This window comes from Orycteropus afer, unplaced genomic scaffold (assembly GCF_000298275.1).
Source record: "Orycteropus afer afer isolate SDZICR_OR568_19922 unplaced genomic scaffold, OryAfe1.0 scaffold00136, whole genome shotgun sequence".
NCBI lineage: Eukaryota > Metazoa > Chordata > Mammalia > Tubulidentata > Orycteropodidae > Orycteropus > Orycteropus afer.
In genome coordinates, this window is record NW_006921723.1 from 3470164 (window position 1) to 3489229 (window position 19066).

At 51.8% G+C, this 19066-nt stretch overlaps 1 protein-coding gene across 1 annotated transcript in view; it reads left to right on the forward strand.

Annotated features, from left to right (window-relative positions):
• Positions 1-14121, forward strand: part of MAU2 (MAU2 sister chromatid cohesion factor) — a 25773-nt gene extending 11652 nt beyond the window's left edge. The window contains exons 5-19 of the mRNA XM_007945384.2: positions 105-199; positions 1760-1787; positions 2068-2223; positions 3210-3356; positions 3424-3514; positions 4265-4368; positions 4622-4699; positions 4778-4843; positions 6228-6314; positions 7183-7232; positions 7368-7445; positions 7604-7715; positions 13481-13571; positions 13819-13946; positions 14047-14121. Of these exons, the coding sequence (XP_007943575.1) occupies positions 105-199; positions 1760-1787; positions 2068-2223; positions 3210-3356; positions 3424-3514; positions 4265-4368; positions 4622-4699; positions 4778-4843; positions 6228-6314; positions 7183-7232; positions 7368-7445; positions 7604-7715; positions 13481-13571; positions 13819-13946; positions 14047-14121 (1386 nt within the window). The remainder of the gene's footprint in view (positions 1-104; positions 200-1759; positions 1788-2067; positions 2224-3209; positions 3357-3423; positions 3515-4264; positions 4369-4621; positions 4700-4777; positions 4844-6227; positions 6315-7182; positions 7233-7367; positions 7446-7603; positions 7716-13480; positions 13572-13818; positions 13947-14046) is intronic.
• Positions 14122-19066: the final 4945 nt, after the last annotated feature.

The following is a 19066-nucleotide window of genomic DNA, read 5'->3' on the forward strand; positions in this document are numbered from 1 at the left end:
GGGTGTCCAGTTTCTTACTCTCCAGAGCAGTCAGCACAGGGCTGTCATGTGTTCTGTGTGAAGCAGAGCACCTGGAAGCCAGAGTCTGCACCCTCTCCTTTCAGCAACTGCACACACTGGAGAAGGACCTGGTATCAGCCTGCGATCTGCTGGGCGTGGGGGCCGAGTACGCCCGTGTGGTGGGGTCTGAGTACACGCGGTATGTACCCGCTGCTCTTCCTTCTCACTCCTGGAAGACAGACAGATGGCATTTCAATGTGAGGAGATGAGAGATGTGTAGGCAGACACTGCACGAGGCCTTCTGCTCATAGGTTCTTAGAGTAGATCGAGTTTGATGTGGGCTCTGAGGGTGAGGCATGGCTATGTGCTCCACATGCTGGGACCTGCCACATTATTAGTACCTGTATAACTAAACAACATGCAAACAGGGTCCTCTCCCACGTGCCTCGTGAAGATGCATCCACAGCACAAGCAGAGCCCTTCCATGCACAATCCAGTGGCTTCACCAGTATCTATAAACTCCTCAGGACGCCATGTGAGGACACTGTGCAGGGGATGCCACAGAGCTTTTGCATGCAGAGCAGGAGGAAGAGGGAAAATGTTCCCATTGTGTATAGAACTGCTTAGATTGGAAGTTGGTGGCCCCAATAAAGAAGAAGGGTTGGGTTGGAGGCCAGCCAGGTTCACTGTACGTGCTTTGTGAGGACCTCTTGCCTTTTTTTCCCAAAACTAGGAAAATCCTCTGAGGGGGGTGGCTCAAGCAGTACTGCTTTTATTCTGTGTGTCCTGGGGTCCTGGGTTGGGGTCTGTCTGCAAAGGCTCTTTGTGTAAGTAAAGATGGAGCAGAGATACCCCAGAGCCCATGGGCCACCTGCCTTGAGTGCAGTGCCTGTCAGTGGAGCACAGACAACACAGTCTCCACATCCTTCCCCAGCAGCCCTCAATAGCCCTGAGCCTCTGGACGTGCCAGGTGTCGGGGGATGTGGGTGAGTGATGGAGACACTTCATCATTCTCTGTGAGCTGCTCTTCGTACAGGAGGGGGATGTAGGGGAGCACGCTGCATAGCAGCTGTGGGAGGAGAAGGGGCTCAGGGAGGTACAACCACCTACTCAAGAATGCACAGTGGCCAGCAAGCCATTTAGCACCACAAGGTGGCAAAGAGCCCAGGGTGGACAGGATGGAGGGGTCTGCCTCCAGCATGACTGCCCACCTTCCATAAAGGCACTGAGGTGGTCAGAGGAGGCAGGGCCACCTGGGTCCCACCTTTATTAGTTTTACTGTTTCCCAAACTTTCCTCAATGTGCTTTTGTGTCAACATCTGTTGGTGATGGAAGCAGTGCATGTCCACTTGGAAAATGCAAGGAGAGTTAAAGGGGACAACAGAATTCTCCCCAGCCTCGTTCCCCCTCAGGACAGAGGTGGTAGGCAGTGTGGAGGCTGCTGGCATGGCTGGGGCCTCATGGGTCTTCCCTTGGTTTCCAGAAGACCCTGAGTGGGACCGAAGGCCCTGTTATAGGCAGGAAAGGGAGCTGTAGGAAGCTGTGGTGAGGCATTGGCAAAGCCCAGAGGAGGGTTTAACTGCAGAGAGAACAAAGATGAAACAAGACAAAACTCAGGAGTCCTGTAGATGATGCTAGCTTCTTCAGTGAGTGGCGGGGTATGCTGTCATCCATGTGAAATTCCAGCGTGCATTGAAGGACACAGTAGTCCTGGAGGCTGTACCCTTCCTGTGCCTGACTCCTTGTTTTTCTTCTCCAGGGCACTGTTCCTGCTCAGCAAAGGGATGGTAAGTGAGTTGGGGCACAGCTGTAGGCATGGCTGACACCACGGAGGTGAGGGTTAGGTCCCCACGCCCTGCCTGGGTTCAGGATTGATGTTCAGGCTCAAGGGGCTGGTTGTGCAAAGGAAGAACTGGGGCTTGGAGCCCACAGACCCAGTTTTGTCTGGTTCTGCCCCCGGTTCTGCCCTCTCTAAGCCCATGATCTAGGAGGTAGCTTCTCTTGGAGCCCCTCCTGTGCCTTGGGGCCCTCTCTGCATGGTGCCCCAGGACACCTGCATTCCCCTAGCTGCTCCTGATGGAACGGAAGCTTCAGGAGGTCCACCCGCTGTTGACGTTGTGCGGGCAGATTGTTGAGAACTGGCAGGGGAACCCCATCCAGAAGGAGTCGCTCCGGGTCTTCTTCCTGGTGCTGCAGGTGACCCACTACCTGGACGCTGGGCAGGTGCGTGCTGCTGTGGGTGGGAGGCTAGGCTGTTGCTGGGGGTAAGTTGGGTCAGGCTGCTCTATAGGGGGTGGTGCACACTGCAGCATGCCCTCAGTGTTTCTGACTGCTGGCTGCCCTGTGTAGCCCAGGGCCTTGGCACATGCTGCACCGTGCTGAACCACTCTGTTTGTCACAGATGGTGTCTATCATCCAGGCTCAGCACACACAGCACTAGCTGGACCCCCCATGCTCAGCCACACTAGCTGTGTTGCCTTTTCCACGTCTGTCTGGTGATAACTGTGGGTCCAGGTCAGGGGCTAGTGTGGTCAGTGCGCTCGAGTCTGATCCATCTTCTTCTGCATGGTTGTGAGAGGCACATTCTTAGCATCTTGCTTGCATGAGGGGCTGCTCTGTCTTCTGCAGGGCACCCCATCTGTGGGCCAGTCACCTGCATCCTCTCCCCACACACACACCGAAGAATATATGCAGCCATGTCCTAATGGCTCAAGGCTGCATGTCATGCCCTCAGTGGATGCTGTGGGGCCTCGGGCATGGCCTTCCTTCATGAGGACTCTAGTCTGTGTGAACCTCATCACTTACAAGAGTCTAGGCTGAGAGGCTTCTTCCCACCTCTGAGGCCAACCCCCAGCTTCCATGCAAGGCATGCATTGCCTATATGGGGGGCTCTGTGTCAAGCCACGGCCTGGCTGAGCAGGCAGACTGACCTACCTGGGTTTGAGGGTTCCTGAGGGAAGGACATAGTGAGAGTGAGGGGCTCCTGGGCAGAGGGAATAGGGAACCAAGGAGGAAAAATGGAGAGCCCTCATGAACCACCACATGAGGACTGGGCCCCTCCTGAGAGGCGCTGGGCAGGGAGCTCAGTGGGGCATTCGAGTAACAGCTTAGGTGTAGTGTTCACGTGCAGGGTAAGATGTATGCAGTTCAGGTACAGGCTCAACTGTGTGGGGCTCAGGTGTGCCGGGCATGCCCCACCCCCTGCCCAGGTGAAGAGTGTGAAGCCGTGCCTGAAGCAGCTGCAACAGTGCATCCAGACCATCTCGACACTACACGATGATGAGATCCTGCCTAGCAACCCCGCCGACCTCTTCCACTGGCTGCCCAAGGAGCACATGTGCGTGCTCGTCTATCTGGTGAGTGCCACCTGGCCCGCGGGAACAGATGCACGGGCCCCTGTGACACCTCCTGTTCTTGTCACAGGTGACGGTGATGCACTCCATGCAGGCTGGATACCTGGAGAAGGCTCAGAAGTACACAGACAAAGCTCTCATGCAGCTTGAGAAGCTCAAGAGTGAGTCAGTGGTATATGGCACCCTGGAGATGTCCTGGCCACTTGTGCCTGTGGTGGACATTCAGGGCGGCATCTGAGGGGGCTCTGGACATCCTGCTTGGTGGGGTGAGTGGGTTCCTATAGAGCAGTAAGCAGTCACGCTTGCTGTTTATTTCTGGTGCTGTGAATGGCATGGCTAGGCTGAGGCCAGATCTCTAGGAGTCAGGCTCCTACAGACTCCATAGCTCCCTAGTTCCATCCTGTGGAGCCTAAGGATCCATGTTGCCATGGGGCCCCTAGACACCATGTTCCAGTCTCCTGTGAACATGTGGGAGGGAAGTGCTCAGAGCCCAAGAACTAGTGGGAGGAAAACCTAAACCCCTGCCGTGAATTAGCTGTTGGGCTTTAGCAGTGAATAACAAGGGCTGAGGTTTCTCCCAGGGTCTCCCCTATTACCTGTTGCCCCACCCACCTCTCTCGGACCCTTGTGTCCTGAGCACTGGGTGGAAGTGACAGTGGATCCTCCTAGGCCCTCATATGCTTCCTGGAAATGAGGATGTGGTTCTTCCCTGGCAGGGGTCATTGTGGGCCCTGAGTCAGGAGTAGAATGAGGACAGGAGAGCCGTGTGGGCAGGACCTATAGGCAGGATATAGGACAGAGAGAGGTGTCCAAGCCCAGTGGCAACCCCACCAGCCCCAGGCCCTCCCCAAGATCACCCCTGTGCCAGCCCCATGCTTTCCTCATGACTGCCCCGCCTCCTCTCCCCACAGTGCTCGACTGCAGCCCTATCCTGTCCTCCTTCCAAGTGATCCTACTGGAACACATCATCATGTGCCGGCTCGTCACAGGCCATAAGGCCACTGCTCTGCAGGAGGTGGGCCAGGGGAATAGTGTAGGAAATGGGGCTAGGCCTCAGGGCATCACCCAGTAGACTTAGCAGGTCCCCCTTCCATGGACACATTGACTGAAGGTTCTGACAGAGACTGACAGCCCTGTCCCTAGAACTTGCATGCTCAAGGTGAAGGTTACCTGACAATAATCCTCCCTCCTACTCCTTCATAAGCAGGTGGGTATGGGGGTATGGGGAGGGCTAGCCCATGTGACACCACTGCTCCCCCCCCCCCCAGATCTCCCAGGTCTGCCAGCTGTGCCAGCAGTCCCCGCGGCTCTTTTCTAACCACGCAGCACAGCTGCACACGCTGCTGGTGAGTGCAGACCCACCCCACCCCAGCGAGATCTAGAATATCTGCTGTTGCATTCTGACATGTAATCCCCCCTTCCAGGGCCTGTACTGTGTCTCAGTGAACTGCATGGACAATGCGGAGGCCCAGTTCACCACGGCTCTGCGGGTAAGGAGTGGGCACGGGACGGGGGATGGCAGTAATTAGTGCTGGGGTCGTCCACACTAAGGGGCAATTGGTATGACAAATTCATGAGTCTGGCCTAAAGCTGATTATGGCAGAAACTTGCTGCTCTCCTGGGGCTTTCTGTGGAGGGGCCTATGCTGGGTCTGTGTGCACCAGGAACAGCTCAAAGTGCTTCTTTCTCTGTGGGACAGGGTTTTGGCATGATGGCAGTGACATCCAACACTCAAGGGGGTGGGGGTAGGGGACATAACCAGAGAGTCATGTGTGGCGGGGGCATGAGACCACTGCACAGAGGGGCCAGGCTCCTCTAAGACTGCCTGCTCAGCCCCCAGGCCTGTCAGCTGGCATAGGCCATTGCTCAGCTAAAGTCCTGAGTCCTCTTAGTGGGCTCAGGGGACCTGCCCAAAGCTGCCCTGTGGTGAGGGTGGGAGCTGGGCCTTCATCAGTTCTACATGACCCCACACTAGCCACACAACACAGGCCATGAGCGTAACTCGTTCTGCTGGAGGTGAGGGGTTCCTTCCACTTCAAGATTGTCTCCCATGGAGTAACTAAGTTGGCACCACCAAGGCACTGTCTGCTATGTGCTCTGATCACTGTACCATGTATCACAGCTGGGTCTATCAAGAGGCCTAGCCATCTGTCTTTTGTGCATCTCAGAGCCCCTTCATCCATGGCCCCCCATATTGACAGGTGCTGCCATCTCCACCACTGACTGGCTGGGAGGGCACTTCAGGATCTACAGTGCAGATAGCACAGCCACCATGGGCCCCCTCCATGGCCCCTCCTTTTGTACTCCTTCCCCGGGTGGGTTTGTGCCACCTGCTCCAGCCAAACCAGAATCCTCTGTGCCCACCCTGCCTTTGGTTTCTAGGCCAGGTCTTGACTGTTCCCTGCCCTCCAGTCTCTAGTGGGTTTCTGCTACCCACCTTGGCTGTGCCTGCAGCCCCTGGGCACTTCATGACTGTTTCTTGTCCTCCTTTTTCTGCTCTCACAAGTACTTTGGCTATTCACCACACCACCCTGCTCCACCAAGATAGATTCCCCACAGTGTGTACCCCCCAAGACCCCCAGGCCAGGCCAGCTCCCTAAGGCTGTGAGGGTTGTGAGGGGCAGCACTTCTGCAGCTCTGTCCAGAGGTGGTGTGGCCAGGGGAAGAGCCACTGGAACCATTAGAGGAGTCTGTCCTGATAGGGATGTTAAGTAGCTGGTTTCTCAGTTTCTCACTTTGTAGACTGTGGACATGGCTGGTAGCTTTAGTGATGAGATGTTAGCACCATGTTGTGGTGGGTTAGCAGGCTTGTGTTCAAGGTACAGATGTTTGTTGGCTGTGGCGTAGTTGACCTGAGACTGCATCTCCCTCCAGCTCACCAACCACCAGGAGCTGTGGGCCTTCATTGTCACCAACCTGGCGAGTGTGTACATCCGGGAAGGAAACAGGCACCAAGAGGTAGTAGGTGACATGCTTCGTGTTTGCTGCCTCTCGACCTCCTCCTGTGTAGGCTGTCCTGGCGTAGCAGACTCAGCAAGGCCCAGGCATTGGGTGTGAGGGTGGACTCCAGGCAGGAGAAGCCCCACCGAAGACTCTGCCTGCCCACCTGGGGCTGCTGTTGTGCTGCAAGGAGTTGGCAAGGCCTCAGTACTCAGGGCAGGGAGCACCACTGGCCTGGGCTGAACAGCAGCCATGATGTCTCACCCCAGGGGGAGAGGGAGATGTCTGGGGCCCCTTCTCCCAGGCTGCATGAATTCACAGTAGATTTTGCACCAATATTGATTACAGCCTTTGCCCTCTCTTAACTATGGGGTCATCTCTCCATCCTTAGGGTTCCCCCTCAACTTTGCACACCCCTCTAGACCTGACCCCATTTCAGACCTAAGGTTCCTCCCTCTAGCCTTGGGGTCCCCTCTTGAGCCTTGCACACACCCACAGCCCTGTCTGTACTCCCTCCAGCCCTGGGGTCCCCCCCCAGAACACCAAGATACGAGCTTCTACCACATGCACCTCTCACTTGGCCTGGGTCTCCTGTCTGCTGTCCAAGTGGTATCTTTTGGCCCTCTCTCTACCTTTGTCCCCTAGCCATCCATGCAGCAGCCAGAGGGCTCCGAAAGCACCAGCCATACCACCTCCATCAGCCTTCTGGACTCCCCTCCAGAAAGAACCCCAGTCCACAGGCCCCCACTACCTCCTGGTCTTTGGGGCACATGACTCCCCATTATGGGCCCACTGTATAGGCACCACACCACTAGGGAACCAGTCAGGTCTTGGGCAAAACACACCATGTTCCAAATTACAGCACCCTGACTGGCTTTTCCACCCCTAGCTGTACAGTCTGCTGGAGAGGATCAACCCAGACCACAGCTTCCCTGTCAGGTATGCCACAACCTCCTACCCTCAGCCACAGGGGCTGAGTGTTCAGGCCACCCCCTCTTCCTGGACCATCAGGAGGATTGCAGTCCCCTCACCCAACCGCCAGACTAGGTCTGATGCTGTGTTCCCCGCTTCTAGCTCCCACTGCCTCCGAGCAGCTGCCTTCTATGTACGCGGACTCTTCTCCTTCTTCCAGGGGCGCTACAATGAGGCCAAGTGAGTGCCATGTGTCTGTCCCCCCACCCCATGTTCCTGTTCTCACCCCCCAGGCTGCCCTTAGCTTCAGGCCCTATCCAACTTGCCAGGGGCTCAGAGCTTCAGGGCTGCTGGGAAGGGGTCACTGAAGGAGGCTTGGCATCTATCCCCTTGCACAGGCGGTTCCTGCGGGAAACTCTGAAGATGTCCAACGCAGAGGATCTGAACCGGCTGACGGCCTGCTCCCTGGTGCTCCTGGGCCACATCTTCTATGTGCTGGGGAACCACAGGGTAAGTGGGCACTGGGCCATAACATTCCCTTTGGGGATCTCCCCCAAACCCCCTACAGCAGGCCCCCTTGGGAAGTCTCTTGCAAGCCTCCCTTGACTCCTGTCTTGCTATGGGGGGGCCTCCCAAGTGTAGAGTAGCCGTAACTTTGTGGGCCCAGCACACTTAGCTACTGCTGCTTTTTTTTTTTTTTTAATTGTAATTTGGGTGAAAGTTTACAGAGCAAATTCACTTTCCATACAGCAGCTCACATACACTTTGTCTCATGATACTGACTACAGTTTACCACAGTGCAACAGCTCCTCTCCCACTTCCTCCCCATAGTTACCTCTTCCCTGTGTCCTTCCCTGCCATGCACTCTTGTCCCCCAAGCTGTCTCCCTGTGGATACACAGGCCTTCTATTTTCCTATGATTGTTCTCTCTAAAGAGTGTATCTACTTACTGTAAATGTTGAAGTCATATGTCTGTCTTTTGTTTGTCTGGAAGCCACAGGAGCGGGTTCAATTCCAGACCTGAAGGACAGCTAGGGGCCATAGTCTCAGTGGTTCCACCAGGCTCAATCAGACCAGCAAACCTGGTCCCTTTTTTTTTTTTTAACAATTTTGAGTTCTGTTCTACATTGTTCTCTCTTATATAGATCCCCCTCTAAGTGGTTGACAATGGTGGCTAGGCACCATCTAGTTCTTCTGATCTTACAGTCGTATAAGCTGAGGAACGCATGGTGTCCAGGTCACTTGGACTAATTGTTTCCATGAATCTTTGGTTTTCTTCATTCTTCTTTGCTTTGGATGAGGAGGGACCCATTGTTGCATCTAGATGGCCTTTGCACGCTTTTAAGATCCCAGTTACTACTTGCTGAAGTAGGATGTGGAACAGTGTTTTGTGTGGTTTGTTATGCCAATTGAGTTTGATATCCCTGTGACTATAGTCCTGTGCCCACAAGTCCAACTACTCGCTCCTTCTGGGTAGCTGGCTATGGCCAAGAAGTGACTACAACGTTGTCCCTTGTCAGCTCTACTTTATACCTGGGGATTCTTACAGGACATACCAATATACTTGTAGAAACATTGTCTGCCAACCCTATACATGGTCTTAGGCACACTCCTCCCTGCATAGATATACCTAATAGTTCAGCCTATCCACCCATCTATCCACCCGTGTATCCATGTTTGCCTTCACTGACAATGCAGTACTGTATGTGGGAAAGAGTTTGTCTTTGTTGTCTGTGCCTCCCATGCACCTCTGTATGGCTTCCTCTTCCTCAGTGCCACTGTGTTGATCACTCACATTTGGTACATTGCCCTTCTCTTCACCCAAATCAAGTCTCTACCTATTTAACAGTGTTCCCTTCCCTCCCCTCCCACCCTTGGTAACCAGCAAAGAAAAATTCCTTCCATATATAAACTTTTCTCAGACTTTTTACAATAATAGACCAATACAATATTTGTCCTTTCATGATTGACTTATTTCTCTCAGCATAATGTTCTCCAAGTTCATCCTTGTTAATGTGTTTTGCAGATTCTACATTATTCTTTAGGGTTGCATAGTATTCCATCATGTGTGTATGTATCATAGTTTGCTTATCCATTCTTTTGTTGATGGGCACCTAGGTTGTTTCCATCTTTTGGCTATTGTAAATAGTGATGCAATGAACATGGGTGTGCATATATCTGTTCTTATCCTGGCTCTCAGTTTTTTAGGATATACACCTAGTAATGGAATGGCTGGGTCAAATGCTATTTCTAATTCCAACTTTTTGAAGAATCACCATACTGCTGTCCACAGTGGTTGTATCATTTTACAGTCCCACAAGCAGTGTATGAGAGTCCCAATCTCTGCATCCTCGCAAGCATTTTTTATTTTCTGTCTTGTTGAACTTTGCTGCTAGTGCTGGAGCAAGATGGTACCTCGTTGTTTTGATTTGCAGCTCTGTAATGGCTAACTGTCATGAGCATTTCTTCATATGTTTGTTGGCCTCCTGAATATTCTCATTGGTGATGTGTCTATTCATGTCTTCTGCCCATTTTATAATTGGATTATTTGTCTTTTTGTTGTTGAAGTGTTAAGAGTTTTCTATGAATTCTAGAGATAAGTCCCTTGTCAGATAGGTCATTGCTGAATATTTTTTCCTAATCTGTAGATTATCTTTTGATTCTTTTGGAGAAGTCTTTGAAAACACGTAAAAATTTAATTTTTAGAGGTCTCGTTCATCTAGTTTCTCTTCTGCTGTTTGTGCATCCTGGGTTATGCTTGATAATCTATTTATACCATATATTAGGGGCCCTGAATTTGCCCCTAGGTTTTTGTTTTTTGTTTTGTTTTTTAGGAACTTTACAGTTTTAGGGTTCACATTTAAGTCTTTGATCCATCTGAAGTTAGTTTTTGTGTATGGTGTGAGGTACAGATCTTGTTTCATATTTCTGCAAATTGTTGTTGTTAGGTTCCGTCAAGTCATCTCTGACTCATGGTGACTTCATGTATAGCAGAACGAAACACTGCCCGGTCTTGTGCCAGCCCCACGATCCTTGCTATACCTGAACCCATCGTTGCAGCCACTGTGTCAGTCCATCTCATTGAGGGCCTTTTAGTTGTCCCTTAACTTTGTCAAGCATGATATTCTTCTCCAGAGAATGGTCCCTTCTTTAAACATGACCAAAGTAGGTGAGACGAAGGCTAGCCATTCTTGCTTCCAGGGAGCATTCTGGCTGCACTTCTTCTAGGATGGATTTGTCAGTTCTTTTAGCAGTCTATGGTTCTTTCAGCATTCTTCGCCAACATTACAGCTCAAAATCATCAACTCTTCTTCGGTCTTCCTTTTTCATCGTCCAGCTCTCACGTGCATATGTTGTTGTTGTTGTTGTTTTTTGTTGTTGTTGTTATGTGCCGTCGAGTCAGACCGGACTCACAGCGACCCCTCCTTGGGTTGCCGAGGCAGTATCACTACGGAAGTAGATTGCCCAACCTTCCTTCCAACACGCAGATGAGGCAATTGAAAACACCATGGCTTGTGTCAAGCACACCTTAGTCTTTAAGGAAACATCTCTGCTTTTCAACACTTGAAAGAGGTCCTTTGCAGCAGATTTGTCTGATGCTATATGATGTCTGATATCTTGACTGCTGTTTCCATTGGTGTTGATTATAGAACCAAGTAATAGGAAGTCTTTGACAACTTCAATCTTTTCTCCATTTATCATGATGCTGCTTATTGGCCCTGTTGAGGATTTTTGTTTTCTTTATATTGAGGTTTAATCCATACATTTCTGCAAATGGATATCCAGTTTTGCCAGCACCATTATTAAACAATCTCTTCCCCATTTAATGGATTTCAGCCCTTTGTCAAAGATCAGCTGACCATAGGTCGATGGATCTGTTTCTGGGTTCTCAATTCTGTTCCACTGGTCTGTGTATCTTTTGTTGTACCGATACCAGGCAGTTTTGACTAATTTGGTTATATAGTAGGTTTTGAGATCTGGCAGTGTGAGACTACCTACTTCATTCTTCAATAGTACTTTGCTTATCCAAGGTCTCTTTCCTTTCCATATAAAGTTAGTGATTGGATTTTCCATATTCTTAAAGAATGTTGATGGGATCTGAATTGGGATTGCATTGAATGTGTAGATTGCTTTAGGTAGAATTGACATTTTCACAGTGTTCAATCTTCCTATCCATGATCATGGTATGTTCTTCCATTTATGTAGATCTCTTATGGTTTCTTAAAGTAGTAGTCTTTTATAGTTTTCTTTGTACAGGTCTTTGTGTCCCTGGCAAGATTTATTCCCAAGTATTCTTTTTTTTTTTTTTTTGGTAGCTATTGAAAATGGTATTGATTTGCTTATTTCTTTTTCAGCAATCTCTTTGCTGGTATAAAGGAATCCAACTGATTTTTGGATGTTGATCTTGTACCCTGCCATAATGCTAAATCTCTCAATTAGTTCCAGTAGTTTTTGACTGAGTCTCTTGGGTTTTCTAGATATAGGATCATATCATCAGCAAACAGGGATAGTTTGACTTCTTCTTTGCCAATTTGGATGTCTTTGATTTCCCTTTCTTGTCTTATTGCCCTGGCTAGGACTTCCAATACAATATTGAATAGAAGTGGTGATAGCGGGCATCCTTGTCTGGTTCCTCTTTGCAAGGGGAATGGTTTCAGTCTCTCTCCATTGAGAATAATGTTGGCTGTTGGTTTTGCATATATGCCTTTTATTATGTTGAGGAATGTCCCTTCCATTCCTATTTTGCTAGAGTTTTGATCAGGAATGGGTGTTAGATTTTCAGCATACTTAGCTTTGAATCCTAGTCTAGTACACCTTCCTGCATCCCCCATTCAGCTCAGCAGAGGCCAGTGATGGCAGGTAGGACCACCTATCTCACTTTCACATGTCTGCTTTGCCCCAGAACACTGTTCCTCCATCCCTAGTTGAGGTCTTTGGGGGCGGGCACCACATAGGGTGATCCCAGCGCCCTGTGTTGCTACCCTTACACCAGAGCCATCCTTGGGTCTCTACCCTTAAACTAGCAGGTCTCTGGGAGGTCCCATATCCAGGTCCCCCCATTGAGGTGTACAGGGTCACCTATTCAGTCATCTCTCTACTTCCTGGGCCTTAAGTTTGTTAAAGTGTTTCCCATCTTACAACCTCATATGTGTGTTGTAGAAACTCAGAGCAGATGAGATGATGGCCCCCTCCCCCAGAGGGTACACTCATTCTTGAGCACAGGGAGGGCTCTCCCTTCTGCTTCCAGACCATGGGCCTCCCTTGCTGCAGCCTAGGTCTGAATGAGCCCAGCCTTCAGGATTGAAGAGCAGCATTCTCCTCTGTGTACTGAGGCTTGGTGATAATTTAGAAATCTGTACAACCAGGAGCCAGCCTGAGGAGGACATGAAGTTGTTGGGCTTTATATCTCTAACGATGGCACATCTCCCCTTGAAGCTGTAGTTATCTTGAAGCTAGTTCATAGGAGTTGGTTTGAGAGTTTGTGTCTCTCACAAATGCTATAGGGCATCAGTGTCTCCCCAGACTTGTCACCCCTGGCCTAGGGGTGGGGATTAGAGCTTTGTGATCTCTGACCAAGTGGCCTGGGCAGTACAGGGCCTCTTCCCAGTCAGGGGTTCTGAGTGTGCCCTATGTAGGCCCTCACGGGGGAGATGAGGGGATGCTGGGAGCTGGAGAACCAAGCACCCGGCCCTGCCCTCAGAGGGCCGTGAGGCACTGGGCCAGTGGAGGGTCCATGGTTTCTGGCATCTCCACGGCTACAGAGTCTGCAGAGGCCTTATCCAAGAGTTACTGCACCTAGGGGCAGCCCCACTGAGGAACCCCGATGTGGGAGAAAAAATCCTATCCCATCTTTTGTTCCCTCACTGAACCTGCAAACAGGCTTCTCGTGTACGCTTCATGGTGCTTGTTGTAAGTGCAGGTTCTGCCCCCTCCCAGTCCTGCTGGCCCTGGGACCCCTGAATCTGCATTTCTGCCAAGCTTGTGATGGAGGTCTAGAGCTGACTCGCCCAGTACCTGTGTGAGAGGCATGGAGTCACCCAGGCACTAGAGTGCTATGAGGGGTGCTATGAAAGTAGGGAGTGTGAGCGGCTTATCCTCCCTGAGTGGTTGGGGAATGCTTCAGAGAGAAGGGCCATTTGGGATGGGCCCTAAAGTAGGAATAGGAGTTTGCCAGTGGCAGTATAAAGGCACAGTCCAGGCTAGGCCCAATGGATGGGTCCTGGGCTGTGGCTGCCTCTGGCCCACTCAGACCCCTTACCACTCTGGGTTGACAGGAGAGTAACAACATGGTGGTACCTGCCATGCAGCTGGCCAGCAAGATCCCAGACATGTCAGTGCAGCTGTGGTCATCAGCCCTGCTCAGAGGTGAGTGAAGTGACAGCCCCTCCTCTTGGCCCTTCCCAGAGGACAGGGCTACCAGGCACAGCCCATAGGGATAACATGATCAGGGGGATGACCTGCCCAGGGTAGGGGAAGATATGGGGAGGTAACATGCTCAGGAAGTAATGTGTCAAGATTGGGGGGTGACGTGCCAGGCAGGTGACACGCCCAGGAGGTAGTATACCTGGGGAGTGACAAGCTGCAGGTATGTAAGTGGCAGTCCAACCCACAGACCTGAACAAAGCCTGTGGGAATGCCATGGATGCGCATGAGGCTGCCCAGATGCATCAGAACTTCTCACAACAGCTGCTCCAGGACCACATTGAGGCCTGCAGCCTTCCTGAGCACAACCTTATCACGGTATGGACAACAGGGGTGGCCTCTGGAAGCTCCCAGGCCATCTGACTGGGTATTGGGAAGCAGGACTACAGGGCTTCATCTGTGTGTCTCTTTTCTACAGTGGACAGACGGCCCACCCCCTGTGCAGTTCCAGGCCCAGAATGGACCTAACACCAGCCTGGCCAGCCTCCTATGAAGCTGGTCCTGGGTGGCCCTGATGCAACCCCACTGGCCCGGAGCTGCTCTTCCCAGGTGTGGCGTGGGCACCATCTTCAGTTCAGGGGCCAGGCCACATGTGCCTTGGTGAGAAGACAGATGATGCTCGCTGCCTGCCCTGAGGCTGTGGTGTGTCTCTCAGATCAGAGCCGCCCTGGGAGTGGATGCTGAACACATTCTCCTCCACATCTGGCCACGCCCACCAGGAAGCAGGGCCAGCACAGGGCATGGCCCTCTGTGTTGGGTAGTGAGCTCCGCTTTGATGGTGTGGAGCTCTCGGAAATTGTGCAAGTGGAGTCTAAAGCCACAGCTTTGGCTCAAATTGGAAATTTGGAGAGAAGAAGGGGACAGGTGCATATCTACTGCAGCATTTGTCCTAGCCTTTCTCCATATCCATCTGATGGCCATGGCTGCTGCCCAGGGACCCTCCAAGGACTCACATTTCCAGATACCATTAGCTTTGTGTTCAGGGGGTACACGTGTATAGATGCATATGTGTGTGTGCATGTCGACAATGTAGGCGAGGGACACAGCTGGAGCAGGGCCTCTAGCCTAGAACAAGAGGCCTTTTTTCCCCAGCAGCTCTGTGGTCCAAGCCTGGGAAGGAGGGTTCCCCTACTCCTCCCTTGTCGTCCCCCCCCCCCCAGGTCTCCCAGAGCTGGGTGCAGGTGTTCTGCTGGCCTCAGACAGCTGCCCTGCTGCACACCCTGTCTGGTCATCCAGGAGGCACCGCAGCAGGCACTGGTAACCAGACTAGGCAGCCGCAACCAGTTCTTGACACCCTCAGCACATAGGGTGGACAGTCAAACTTGCTGGCTGGCTTGCTAATTGGGAACTCATCTGTGCCAAGGATGTTGTGACCTCCTAAGTCTGTTCTGCTCTAGGGGTCTGACCATTCCTTAGCCTTATAGGGACCCTGACTCAGTGTCACCCTGGGTTGCCTCAGGAACCCCTGGCCTGTCTTTCTCTCAAGCCTTGTCCTCTGCCCAGTCACACTGAAGCGGAGCCCAGGAGGGAAACCCCAGGCCCTCTCTCCATAAGCCAGGCCCAGCTGCTGGCTTGCTGGCCTCACATCTGCTAGATCACGTTGTGCATCATGTTCGTCTGCGTATTTATTAAGCCTTTCTCTGCTTGTAGGATGTTTGTGTTAGTGCGGTTGGAATAAGGACCTCACAGTTTAACACCTTCTCTGGTGTTTGCTCTTAGTGTCCACCCTGTTCTCTGTATATATGTGAAGTTAAGGATAAAACCGTAAGTTTACAGTAAAAATCCAGTACTCAATATTTAATCTTCCACTCTTTATGGAAGCCAGATTGTGTGTGTGTGTTCTTATGTGTGCACTTGTGCGTGTGTGTGTTTGTGTATGCGTGTTTTGTGCTTATGCATGTGTGTGTATGATCTTTGCAACTTCCTTCACAGCAGCATCTTTGATTACATAAAGCTTTTAATTACTACTTTTCTGTGAGTCCACATTTAATCAGGGCAGTGGCAGGTGAATTGCAGGACAGTGACCTGACTTTGGCACCACCTTGTGGGGCTTTGCAGTCCCTGCCTCCCCACTGGGAACAGGCAGGAGGATATGAACTCCTATGACTGGTAGACAACTCTTTGGTTTTGTTGTCTCTCTGTTTCATTAAGAGTTTAATAATGAGCGAGTTTGGCATAATGTCTTTTCATGGGTTTATAATATTTTGATTTTAGTAGCCTGTAACTTCAGCTGGTGCTTTTAATCAGGAAAAGATTAAATTACAGAACACTGTTCATAAGAGTAGCCATACAGTGCAGCCCTGCCTGTGGGTCCCCTCTTGTGTATCCAAAGTAAAGTAACCTGCCAGGAGCTTCCTGTTTTTGTGTTTGTGCCTCCCCCCCCCATGTCATCATGAGATGTCCCCTCACCTTGGGAATGTCCCTGCCTGGTGGGCAACAGGTCTTCTGCTAACAGAACAGTGCTAAGCTGATTTGGAGAGGGGGCTTGGTAAGGGTGGGGGAGTAGGAGGGAAGGACCACATGTAGGAGAGGCCGCAAAGTGAAAGGGTGCATAAGAGAGAGGACTTGTGAGAGGTGACATGCGGGGGAAGGAGCATACTGAGGAGAAAAGGGACACGGAGAGGAGGTGTATGGGGGGGATGGCTCTGGCACGCATGCAGGGAAAGTTCAGAATCCCTGGGGGGTGGGGTGCAGAGCAGCACAGTTGATTCTGAGCAGAGGGTGAAGAAGAGACATGTCTGGGAGGAAGGACAAGGGACCCATGTGTGCAGGAGGCCTAGGAGAATGGAGTGAGTGGGGTAGAACTATAAAGCCTTGTGTGTGGTAGAAGCGGGCATCTCCCACTGGATCCCAGCGGATTCTTCATGTGAACGTTGGCTCTTGGGGAGGCCACTGTGTGCGGGGGACCTGGAGCGAAGGCCCCATGGGTAGAATGGGGCCAGTGTTGCTGTTCTTTGATCCCCCATCTCACTGCACCCACCCCTCCAACCTTCCTCCAGTCTTCCTCCGTCCCCAGGCCAGGTACTGAATGAAGGACCTTATCATATCCAGCACACACCCCCTGCCAGCCTCAGGGTTCCAGAACATTTTGTGCTGGCTCCTACAGCCCCTGCCAGGGAAGCTCAGTGCCCTGTCACCTGTGATCCAAGTGGAGCTCCCACCAGGCAACCTCACAGGATGGTGGAGGCCTGAGGGCAGGTCCTCGGGGAAGAGGATCACCAACTACTATTGGCCCTCACTGTCACTGAAGGTGTTAGAATCTGCCCTGAATGGAGTGAAACCTAGGATCATGAAAGTCTACTGGCATGTACACACACCCACCCACCCATCCACCCATCCCTAGGCCACTGGGCAGAGGAGCTGCATGGAGGCAGTGACTGTGGAAAGACATTTCAGGGGGGGTGAGTAATCCACCTTTCACTGGTTTGTCTACACTAGACAGCATTCCCCAGGGTGTCTGATGCCACAGCTGCTGCTAGGCGCTGGGAGCTGTTAGGCAGGGTGGGACTAGAGCTGCACTCTGGGTTGCCCAGGGAGCAGGGTGGCCCGCCTGGGTCGCTCTGCTGTTGGCCGCCAGGGGGCGCGCTCGTTCCAATAGCCGAGTGGGCAGCTGGCACAGGAATGTTGGAGACCTTCCCCTCATAGCCCTTCAGTTTTTCTTATGAGGTCTTCCTGGGGTTAGGCACCTCACTGGGCACCTGATATATGCTGCACTGGCGACCCAGCGGGGAATGAAACAGGCAAAGTCCTCTTGGGGGAGGGTGCCCTCCAGAGCCCCAGGCAGGATCAAAGGCAGGGACAGGTAGTGTGTGCTGTGGGAGGCTTATTGACCAGATGTGGGGTGTGTGTGACATGGGTGGTGTCAGTTTCAAGCACACTTAACATCACACTGGGCAATGGTCTCACCCTAGCATCTTGAGCCTGGTTCCCTGCATGAACCCAGTGCTTTTTCCAGAGCTGCCCCACCCAGAAAAGGGGACCCAATCCCTCCAAGAAGTTCTTCCTGCCTCTAGAAGATTCCTCTGCCCTCAGGCACCACAGAAGGAGGTCCTAGCTGGCCACACCTCACATCTCTGGGTCCTAGGATTTCTCTGTCTCTCAGTACCTCCAAAACCAAACCAAACACTGCTGACAAGTCACATCTGACTCATAGCTGCGACTCTTTGGGTTTCTGAGGCGATATCACTATGGAAGTAGATTGCCCAACCTCCCTTCCAAGGAGTGGCCAGTGGGTTTGAACCACCAGCCTTCTGGTTAGCAGTCAAATGCCTTAGGCACTATGCCACTTCTTACCAGAGCAGAACCCCTCCCTGCATGTATCCTGGGGGTAGGGACACCCAGAGCAGGGCTTGGTGGGCTCTGAAGGAAGAGAGACACCTACAGGCTGGTCTGGCCTCCCGTGGTGGGGCACAGCTCGTGGCCAGATCATCTCACTCTGGAATCTTCCAACCCCCTTACGCTGTACCTCAGAGCTCACTCTGCTGTCCCATCCTCAGAAAAGCCATGACTTCTAGAGAAAATGACCAGAAGCTGGGTCTAGCTGCCTGTTCTGGTTACCTTAGTGCTGCTCTGACAGGAATATACCACAAATGGGATGCCTTAACAAACGGGTTTATTCTCTTACAGATTGGAAGCTAGAACTCTTGAGTTCAAAGTGCCAGACTCTAGGGGCTAGGTGAGAAAGCCCCTCAACATTGGGCTTTAGCTCTGCCTCTTGCTCCCTGCCCACTGAAGCCAGAGGCATCTTTTCACTCAGGCAGCTCCTGGCTGCTGAGGCTAACAAGGCCAAGGTCAACAAATAAAATGGCATAGTCCCGATGTTACCAAACCTCATGGCAGGCCATTAATTCAAGACCATTGTAAGTCCCAGGATCACTAGAGCATGGTAGCCTGCGCTACATACAGGGTCCAAGTGTACCATAAGCTAGAGACCATTCCCAAAGTTGCTGCTTATGTATGGGAAGCAGACCACATATCCAAAGCAGCTACTCAGCTGGTTGTGTTAGATCCCACCATGGAGTTGATTGCCAGTCTCATCATGGGGAATAACTACCACCAGCTGCCCAGCCACTCAGCCAGGCCCAGCCAAGTTGACATACAAACATGACCACCACACTGCCCAAGATGCCAAGTGTCAGCTCTACATCCAACTCCTTGTTCACACACAGCACGATGCACATGTGTGAGGGGGGAGAACGTCAAAATGGGACTCGGGTGTCTAGTAAGGTCTGGTGTTACCTGAAGTTCAAGGTCAAAACTGTAAAGTGAAGTTCAACATCTCAACTTAAAACTGATGTGGACCTTTGGAGCTGATTCTTCTCTCTTTGTATAGCCTCACAAAGCCACCAGGTCACAGGGCTATGCTAAACTGGAGCTGGCTCCAACAGGGCCAGCTCACCACACGGAAGAGACTCGTAATCTGGGACATACATGTACTG